We start from the raw sequence: 10,590 nt of genomic DNA, 5'->3' as shown, positions 1-10,590 counted from the left end.
TGAGCACATTGGCTAGAATATGACCAAGCAGCCCAAAACGCATCAAGCTATGATGCACTTTGCATTCTGATTCCTTTCTGTCATGGCCAGCATTAAGTTTTTCTTTGCTATAGCAACTCTACTGGACCAGATGGGATAGCCTTCACTCTCAGTGCATGATAATGAGCTTTTGGTACTCATGATCTTGCCACTGGTTCACTGGTTGTTCTTCCTTGGACCAGTTTTGGTAGGAACTAACCACTACATATTGAGAACACCCCACAAGACCTGCAATTTTTGGAGATGCTCTGACCCAGTCGTCCAGAACATCATAATTTGGCCCTTGTCAAAGTCGCTCAGATCCTTATGTGTACCCATTTTTCTTTTTTTCTTTCTTTTTTTTAATTGATTTTATTAAAAGCAAATAACATTCCATACAAATAAGTCAAACTTAACAAGCCAAAATTCAAAGAAAACCCCACCCAGTGTGTACCTATTTTTCTTGCTTCAAACACATCACATCTTAACAGGTGCCATTTTAACATAAATATAAGTATAAAATAAATTATTACAATATTTTTACTTAGTTGCAATGAGTGAGTTTCAGGTGTCTGAATATGTATGTGTACAGCACGCTTAGTGGCTAACTAAGAGAAGGAATGACTATGGGATGTTTTACATATTGAGGCCATGTCTTCTTAAATAAAAGTTTCTTTAATGGTAACAACATTAAAACATTAAAATAAGCAGAGCATTATGTAAATAAATAAATTAATCACTTACCTGACTAAATTGCTATTTTATTATGTCATATAACCTGGCACAGTTTTCAGTACTAAATTCGGATGTATCATTTTTAGGTCTCTCAGATGCTTACTGCTGGTATTACTGACCCACGGCAGATTGGACATGCTGAATGCATAGAAAGCCATTGGTCCACACAGCCTACATGAAATTCATGAGAGCATGGCAGGCTGCGAAGTATGTCTCCCTCAATAAATGTGGCCAAACATACCCGACAAGTACTTAGAGAATCATTTCCATGAAAAGTCCTTGTAGACAATGAATCCAGCTGTCTTTGAGTGAGTCTCTGGCGATAATTATCACTCAGATTTATAATTTCAAAATCGTATGTTAGCCTAAGATGTCGTGGTCCTTCACTTTCATTGCAGCCTTTTTCCAGACAGAAACTTTCAGCTAGCTCTAAGTATCTTCCCATTTCCAACACTACATAAACAGTAACATCAGTATCCTGTGATAACAGATATTCAATTTCTTCATCAATAACATCGCTGTTTAAATGCCAGTCCATAATATCATTGGCAAAGTCAAGTGCTACAGCTTCACAGTGCAAAACAGGTATGCAGATTTCACCTGTAAATCGACACCCAGCTTCATTCTGGATGCAAGAAAGACTTCTATAAGCAATTTGACTATCATCAGATGGTAAGTGATTAAAAATATCTTCAGTAGTGGATGCCCTCCTTTCTCGTCTTCGGGATCTCCTGTTTCTCCTCTGAACAGGATCCTCAGTTGGACCCTAAGAAAGAGGGAAATCAAAGAAGTAACCTTGTTAAAATCATCACGGACTCTCTGGAAGCCTCAGCCCAAAAGCAAGCCTCTATTAACTGCTTCCCTTATTCTAAACAAACCTGTGCTGGCAGCTCTCCTCGTCGTCTTGAGTTCCTCAGGTTTTGCTCTGTAAGGAATAGAATAACCAGCACTAGTGACCACTTCTATAAGAAATCCACATGAAATAATTTATTAGAGAGACCATGAAAATGGCTTCACTTTATTCCCTTTACAATTAACCTATAGCTGCACAAATATAGTGAAGTTAATGAGCACTAATATTTTTCAGACCAAAAATATTTCCTACTCTGTGTTTTATTTCTGACCTCGCTTTATCCTGCTTGTGGCATGTCATACTCTGGGGAGGGGGGCTTTGTTCTGTAACCTGCTCTCCATGTGTTTGTCCCTGTTCTTTAACCTCTTTATGACGTTTTACTTTGTTTCCTACTCTGACTCTTCGTAGTCTCTCCCGTTTTGCTCTGGTGCGGGGGGGAGTGGGCTTTGTGTGGCGCCTGCGCACGTGCGTAGTCTCTCTTGTTTCACTCTGGGGGGGGGGCTTTGTGTGGCACTTGCGCATCTGGTGCGGGGGAGAGTGGGCTTTGTGTGGCGCCTGCGCACGTGCGTAGTCTCTCCCGTTTCACTCTGGGGGGGGGGGGGGGGGGGGGGCTTTGTGTGGCACTTGCGCACTGTCTTTTGCGTCCACGGGCAGGTCCCTGCGTCCATATCCGTTTTACCATTCTCGTTTAGTAATATGGATATGGATTCCTTTGACAAAACAAATGCTGCCATTGAACACATTCTGCCATAAAAAGGTGTGAAGACAGTAAATACATAAATAAAAATCTCATGTGACCAGCACATTACTTTCACCACATTATAACACGAGTACAGTATACTGTGTGAATTTACCATAATATATGTAAAATGCAATGCCACTGAAGTTTATTTTCATAATATAGAATGCTTTAAAAGCATTATGGAAGAAGAGGGTCATTCAGATTAAAGATAGACTAATGATGGTAAAAATGTTAGTTGCGATATGATTATGAATATTGTAGTGGTATACACCCACACAAGTTGGGTGTCCAGTTTTTGAAAAAGGATAATTCATGACTACCTTGGAAGATCAAGGGGTGAGAATACCTGAAAGAGAGAGTTTTCTTCAGAATGGAAATAAATGGCCAGATGAGTATAAAAACAAGCATGGTGTATACTGGTTTTGGAGAAGGAACTTGAAGAAAGCCAGACATATCATATATTACTTCGGAGGTAAGTAGCAGAAGAATGGGACAATAAATCTGGACACACTAAAAGGAGAAAAACAATATCAAAAATTGGACAGAGTAACTGGCAAGGGTAAAAGGTATTAAGGAGTAGATGGAAAGAGTATTGAATAAGGAAGAAAAAAATAACTAAAGCAGGATGGATAAAATGGAGAGAAGTAGAATATTTCCATAAATCCTGCTAGAAGGAACAAGATCAAGAGGCTGAGGTTGAGAAACCTGATTGAAAATAGATTTTTGAAGGTGCTACGTCTGAGGGAAGAGGATGCTACAGACAAGGATCCAAATCTTTGGAGACAAAGGATCCAAGTGGCCAACTCCTAACAGCAAGTATGAAGTTTAAAATAAGATTAGATCATTTTTTAACTCTATACTATAGCATTATACCTTATAGTATAATGAAAAGTATTTTTTATGTTTAACAGACTGAGTATTTGTCATGCAGTACAGGAACAAACAAAGAATATGATTATAACCACAAAAAGAATAAGCTGCAATGCAAAGAACAAGACTAAAAACAAAGTGTCCTCATTTAAGAAAGCTAAAACATAATAGGAAGTTTAGAATAACCAGTTTAAAAAAAAGAGACTGAAAACATAAAGTGAAAGAATAAAGTTAATTTTGAAAGCAGAGTTTGAGAAGAACATAAGATCAAGAAATGGGCAAGTGAAATTTTAACAATGTAAACTACAGTTAGGTCCATACATACAGTATTTGGACAGAGACAACTTTTTTCTAATTTTGGTTCTGTACATTACCACAATGAATTTTAAATGAAACAACTCAGATACAGTTGAAGTGCAGACTTTCAGCTTTAATTCAGTGGGGTGAACAAAACGATTGCATAAAAATGTGAGGCAACTAAAGCATTTTTTAACACAATCCCTTCATTTCAGGGGCTCAAAAGTAATTGGACAATTGACTCAAATGCTATTTCATGGGCAGGTGTGGGCAAATCCGTCGTTATGTCATTATCAGTTAAGCAGATAAAAGGCCTGGAGTTGATTTGAGGTGTGGTGCTTGCATGTGGAAGATTTTGCTGTGAACAGACAACATGCGGTCAAAGGAGCTCTCCATGCAGGTGAAAGAAGCCATCCTCAAGCTGCGAAAACAGAAAAAACCCATCTGAGAAATTGCTACAATATTACGAGTGGCAAAATCTACAGTTTGGTACATCCTGAGAAAGAAAGCAAGCACTGGTGAACTCAGCAATGCAAAAAGACCTGGACGTCCACGGAAGACAACAGTGGTGGATGATAGCAGAATCATTTCCATGGTGAAGAGAAACCTCTTCACAACAGCCAACCAAGTGAACAACACTCTCCAGGGGGTAGGCGTATCGCTATCCAAGTCTACCATAAAGAGAAGACTGCATGACAGTAAATACAGAGGGTGCACTGCAAGGTGCAAACCACTCATAAGCCTCGAGAATAGAAAGGCTAGATTGGACTTTGCTAAGGAACATCTAAATAAGCCAGCACAGTTCTGGAAAAACATTCTTTGGACAGATGAAACCAAGATCAACCTCTACCAGAATGATGGCAAGAAAAAAGTATGGAGAAGGCATGGAACAGCTCATTATCCAAAGCATACCACATCATCTGTAAAACATGGTGGAGGCACTGTGATGGCTTGGGCATGCATGGCTGCCAGTGGCACTGGGACACTAGTGTTTATTGATGATGTGACACAGGACAGATGCAGCCGAATGAATTCTGAGGTGTTCAGAGACATACTGTCTGCTCAAATCCAGCTAAATGCAGTCAAATTGATTGGGTGGCGTTTCATGATACAGATGGACAATGACCCAACACATACTGCCAAAGCAACCCAGGAGTTTATTAAAGCAAAGAAGTGGAAAATTCTTGAATGGCCAAGTCAGTCACCTGATCTTAACCCAATTGAGCATGCATTTCACTTGTTGAAGACTAAACTTTGGACAGAAAGGCCCATAAACAAACAGCAACTGAAAGCCACTGCAGTAAAGGCCTGGCAGAGCATTAAAAAGGAGAAAACCCATCATCTGGTGATGTCCGTGAGTTCAAGACTTCAGGCTGTCATTGCCAGCAAAGGGTTTTCAACCAAGTATTAGAAATGAACATTTTATTTCCAGTTATTTAATTTGTCCAATTACTTTTGAGCCCCTGAAATGAAGGGATTGTGTTAAAAAAATGCTTTAGTTGCCTCACATTTTTATGCAATCATTTTGTTCACCCCACTGAATTAAAGCTGAAAGTCTGCACTTCAACTGCATCTGAGTTGTTTCATTTAAAATTAATTGTGGTAATGTATAGAACCAAAATTAGAAAAAAGTTGTCTCTGTCCAAATATTTATGGACCTAACTGTATATCAGGTGTGAACACAGAAAGAGGTGTTTTCTCATAAATAGTTTGAAGACTGGGATATTATGTACTGTTACACCTAAAAATAGGGTCAATAATAAAAAATTCTAAACCATAAAATTGTTTTTCATCTACAAACTCATTTGTTAGTTAAAATTTGGCGGCTACTGTGGAAGAATAATTTTAGGGTAACATAGCATTCATCCTAAAGAAGCAGCATAAAGAGTTAATAAATCTGGAAAACAAAATAAAGGTCAAGTGAACAACAAAATGTACACTGAAATATAAGATTTGGTTTAGGAAAAATACTGAGATGGTCAAGTAAAGAACGAATGTATCAGAAGAAAGGTTGATGTAATATATAAAATGTACTGAAGGATGACTAAGAAATCAGCAGATGTACTATAAGCAATGAGAATGGACAATTGTTATATGCACAGAAATTTCAAGAGTGGTGGCGAAACTCAAAGGTATAAGAAAAAGAATACAATATAACAGACTTTTATTTTATATAAATCATCCATCCATCCATCCATTATCCAACCCGCTATACTCTAACTACAGGGTCACGGGGGTCTGCTGGAGCCAATCCCAGCCAACACAGGGCATGACACCTTTGATGCTCGGCATCAGATTAAGACCAGAATACTTCTAGTGACACTTCACTGAACTGTTCACATGTCATCAGATGACAAATCATTAACTCCTTTTTTCTAAGACTGATGGAATTTCCTCGGTGTTCTCAATGAATGGGTTTACAGTCCACAGGGGATCTAAGCTGTCCTCAGGAAGGCAAAGGCTAAAGTTTTCCAATATTCCAGTCAAATGCATCGTCGCTTGATGTTTGATGAAACTAAAATTGATTAGGCATTCAGAAAGCCATACATCATCAAGACTTCCTCCAGTCTCCTGTCTGAAAGTGAACGTCTCCTTCTTCAAATTAAACAGATGAGAAAATATCTGAGCGATGACCTTGGCACCTCAGTATGCCTGAGCAAGGAGTGGGTGATCAGCATTTCACGGGAAGCCTAAATATACTATATAATATATCCTGCTATATAACCTAAAATCCTATTGCCCTTTTGATCGCATCCGAACACAGGATGTAAATAGTGGCGAGGCAACAAGGATTTCAATGCCCTTCTCGTGAAGTGTATTTTATTAAAACATTTTTACTTCCTACATGCTATATCTTGCTATATCTGATAACAAGTGCCCAAACCTGTATTCTCTGCAGATACCTCTGTTACTGATTTGGTTGATTATAGATTATATACCATTAAACCTAGTTTGGTATCATCAGCAAAGTTAACCACCTTTTTATATATATTCTTATTCCAAATTGTTTGTTTATATTCTGTACAGTATACTGAAAAGGCAGTGGCCTTAGCATTGATACCTGACACCAAGTTTAACCTCACTTAATTGTCATTAAGTTCCTTGCACAATAACCATTTGCTTCCTATTGGAAACAGTGTTGAATTCCCATTTTTTATTTTGATACCTGACCCCTTAAGAGGTAACTTATGAAACATTTTCAGAAAACCAAAATAAATACTATCATACACACCTCATTGGTCGTATCCTTTTGGTTCTTCCACATTGAATTCCAGTATATTAACAAAACTTGACCTTCCTGTTGGAACCCACGTTCACTCCTCACTAAAACACCTGTTCTTGACATGTGATGCTTAATTTACCAGTGATGCATGTTAAAGTCACGGGTTACTTAATTCAGCCCGATCATCCTTTTTAAATATCAAGTTAATATTTGCTAGGAAACTTTCCAGTGCCCAGTACTTTTCGAAAAGTACGTGCCAAGGGTTGATAAATGCACTCACTCGATGCTTAAATTGAGCCGTCACCACTTTCAAATTGTAATGTACAGTTAGCATTTTTACTGGTACGCAGCACGAGCTGCGTTCGAAGTTGGGTACCCCGACCGCTGTTCAGTCGAATGTTTTATTCAGCGCTTGAGGTGATTGAACCATTAGGATCTAGTGGCCATACTATAATACATTTAACCGTATTTTGTATTTTCCGAAACTAAGACTATGAATTTTAACTTCAGTAGGGTAAATTATGGGCATTTTCAGGCTAGAAAATAAGGGGATAAGGTTTTACGTGTTGAGACTGTTGAAGAGTAACAGGGCAGGTTTAAAAGTGTTTTCCATACAATGCAGGTCAAATTTATCTAGCAATTTAAAATCTGTAAAGATTCAGAGAGAATTTCTTTGTGGATAAATACGAATCTAAAAAATTCCAATGGGGTAAAAAACCAGCTGTATATAAGGCATAGACCTATAGACAAGTAACTCCAGAACTAACTGGATTGCGGATGATGGCGCTAAAGAAGATATCAGTAAAGCAAAATCCCAGAGAGAAAATTGCTGAAAGGGCAAAAGATGATACAAAGATATTCTTTCGTAATTTTTATAGTAAAAGAATGGTCAAGGAGGCGGTGAAGTATATCAGGAACACTAATGGCGAATTAAAATATAGACAGAGGAATGGAGATTGTGTAGCCTACGGAAGCGTATTAGGGAGTTAAAATGAAGTAGGGATTTTGAAATTGCAGTGTGGAAATGCTACTTAAGTTAAAAATGCTGCATTCTAACCAATAACCAAGACCAGATTGCATCTATCCTAGAGTGCTTAATTTAGGTTAATGAGAGCGGTGCTTGAAGTGGATCCAAATTACTGGCTATAGAGTACTCTGTTCCACCTCGCCTTTCGTTCTTTTTGCACATCATATTAGTCGAGCCTGGGACGCTGGAGAGCCGTGATACAGTAACATTCGATCTGCAGAGCCGGAGTCTCTGGTCACCGTGAAACTTCGACCCCTGAGATTACAAAGTACCAAATCTAGACAAGGCTGCCCTGTTTTTGGCGATTAAACTTGCTGTATTAAAAACAGCTACTGATTGCGTCTAAAAATCCCTCTATTAGGCTGCACAGACGGGCAGCATGGTTAATTATTATCGCTGCAATACATAGATAAATAAATAACTTAGAAAGCGTATGAGTACTTTAGTGTTGAGTTACCTGTCTGTGAGTTCCTCGAAGAAGCAGCGGCTCTCTGCTTACCTCTGCTTCGATTCATTATTCGATCCTTCCTCCGGCGTGCTCCTAGAGTCTTAACTTCTGTGCAAAAATGTGCAGTCGGAGGTTATATTATGAGGGCAATAGGGACGATGCCCCATACGGCTTTCACCGCAGCCTGTTTTACACAAAGCGAGAAGAGAGTTTCGAGATTGAATTTAAATATGCTCTGATGTCACGCTCATGAATTATTAATTTTTTCCTTAGCAACCATCGATATCCGTCATAGATTGTGACTTATTTATGGCATCATCCTGCGGGACCTCGTCAAAGTTGAAGGCCTCCACGAGTTTGTCCAAATCATAAAAGGCTAAACTAAAGGAAGACTTGGAGAGGGACAGTGGCGGCAAGTGTTTGTCCTGACTTAATTTATACGGACACTATCTTAGATTAAAATTCTGGTGTTATCCAACTTTTGACCCTTTCGAGACAATGTAGTCAATGCCACTGAAAACATAACGCCTTGTTTATTTAGCTGTCATTTTCTGCTCTTACTTTGTATCCCAAGGTATAGCAACCTGTAATTTCAATTTTGTCTTGGTTTCTTAGGCAAATTCATTTTTACATTTTAAATTTAAATTTCTGTTTTTCAATGTTTTTTAATTTTTTTGTCAACTTGATCTTTTCAATTAGCAGCCCATCCATCCATTCATTTTCTGCTATTTATCTGGGTCCAGGTTGTTTAATGAAAACAATGATGCCCAGACATCCCTTTTCCATGACACCTCCTCCAAATTCCCCTGATGAATACCAAGGCATTCCCAGGCAAACCAAGAGGTATAATCTCTCCAGTGTGACCTGGATCTGCCTCAAGGTCTCTTCCTGGCTGGACATGCTTTAAACACCTCACCAGGGAGGCTCCCTGGAGGCATCCTAATCAGATGCGTGAACCACCTCAACCGGCTCCTTTCAATGTGGAGGAGTTGTTCTTCTTTGAGCTCCTTCCAAATGTCCACATTTCTCACCCTATCTCAGGCTGAGCCCAGACACCTTTGTAAATGAAACTCATTTCTGCCACTTGTATTTGTGATCTAGTTCTTTGTACAGCTTGTGACGATAGGTGAGAGTAGAAATGCAGATCGACAAGTAAATCAAGAGCTTTGCCTTTCAACTCAGCTTCCTCTTCACCATGACTGATCATTGCAACGTCCGCATGACTGGAGATGCTGCTCCGATCCACCTGCTGATTTTCTGTTCCCTTCTTTCCTCACTCATGAGCAAGATTCCAAGATCCTTAGCCTCCTTCGCTTGAGGCAGAACCTCATTCTCAAACCAGACAGGGCACACTACCCTTTTCTGAATGAGAACCATGACCTTGGACTAGGAGGTGTTGGTCCTCATCCCAGCCATTTCAAACTCCACCTAAAAACCACCTCAGTATGAACCTAAGGTCACAACCCGAAAAAGTTAGAAGATCCACATCATCCACAAAAAGTAAGAGTTGTGATCCTGAGGACCCAAACTGAAAAAACGCCACTTATTGGTTGTGCAATTTTGTCCATAAAAATTATAAACAGAATTGATGACAAAGGGCAGCCCTGGCAGAGTCCCACACCCACCAGGCACAAATATGACTTGCAGTCGGTATTGGGAACCAAGCTTTCGCTCTGCTTGTACAGGGACCGAATAGCCCACAACAGCCAAATACTCTGACCCAATTGTTGGCATATAAGCACAGACAAGAGTCAGGGCACTATCCTCGACTTGAATTTTCAGGGAGGCAACTCTCTTGTCCAGCAGAAGAAACTCCAACATACATGTGCTGAGTCGGGTTTATAAGTGAGCTTACATCTGCCTGACACTTCTCACTGTGGGTAACTCCAGAGTGGAACAGCGTTCAGTCTCACTCCAGAAGTTTGGTTGCAGAACTTGTGCTTTGCGTTAAGAAGAGTCTGACTATATCTGGACAATATCTTTCTCTCTCCTGCACTAGCACAGGTTCCTTCTACACCAGTGAGATCACCTGACCCTTATGACTACTCCTGCAGGTAATGGTCCCACTGAAGGATGGACCCATGTTGTTCCTTTGGGCTCTGCCTGGCCAGGTCCCATGGGTAAAGGCCTAACTACCAAGTGAGTGTGAATATACAGTGACATTTGAAAATGGAAATGATTGTGTCTTGACAGAGTGCTGTATATGCACAAGTCTAAAGATATACTGTACTATGCATTTATGTGTTTATATAGTAAAATGCACTCAGATCTGCAGTGATATAAAGGACATGATGTATTGTTTGCTTGTTTCTTGCTTGTGAAATGAACAGAGAAAGGGATAAACATTGACAAGTGTAAGTATAAAATTCTAATTCTG

General features: G+C 39.4%; 1 protein-coding gene across 1 annotated transcript; it reads right to left on the bottom strand.

The window, feature by feature from the left end:
- Positions 1–790: 790 nt before the first annotated feature.
- Positions 791–10,034, bottom strand: LOC127527440 (uncharacterized). Its single transcript, XM_051926211.1, has 5 exons — positions 9,839–10,034; positions 8,265–8,321; positions 7,506–7,567; positions 1,632–1,715; positions 791–1,519 (listed from the first exon to the last, which is right to left on the bottom strand). The coding sequence occupies exons 1-5, from the start codon at positions 10,032–10,034 to the stop codon at positions 845–847; spliced, it is 1,074 nt and encodes a 357-aa protein (XP_051782171.1). The 3' UTR covers positions 791–844.
- Between the last annotated feature and the right edge of the window lie 556 nt (positions 10,035–10,590).

Source organism: Erpetoichthys calabaricus, chromosome 1, assembly GCF_900747795.2.
Source record: "Erpetoichthys calabaricus chromosome 1, fErpCal1.3, whole genome shotgun sequence".
In the NCBI taxonomy this organism is placed as follows: Eukaryota; Metazoa; Chordata; class Cladistia; order Polypteriformes; family Polypteridae; genus Erpetoichthys; species Erpetoichthys calabaricus.
This window is presented reverse-complemented; position numbering and strand designations above follow the sequence as displayed.

Coding starts and splice junctions, on each gene's coding strand:
- LOC127527440 (XM_051926211.1), bottom strand. CDS start 10,034: ATGTTGGAGTTTCTTCTGCTGGACAAGAGAGTTGCCTCCCTGAAAATT. Junction 8,322..9,838: donor GCAAGTCATATTTGTGCCTG/GTGGGTGTGGGA, acceptor ATTTTTGCACAG/AAGTTAAGACTCTAGGAGCA. Junction 7,568..8,264: donor AATAATGAATCGAAGCAGAG/GTAAGCAGAGAG, acceptor TTGCCCTTTCAG/CAATTTTCTCTCTGGGATTT.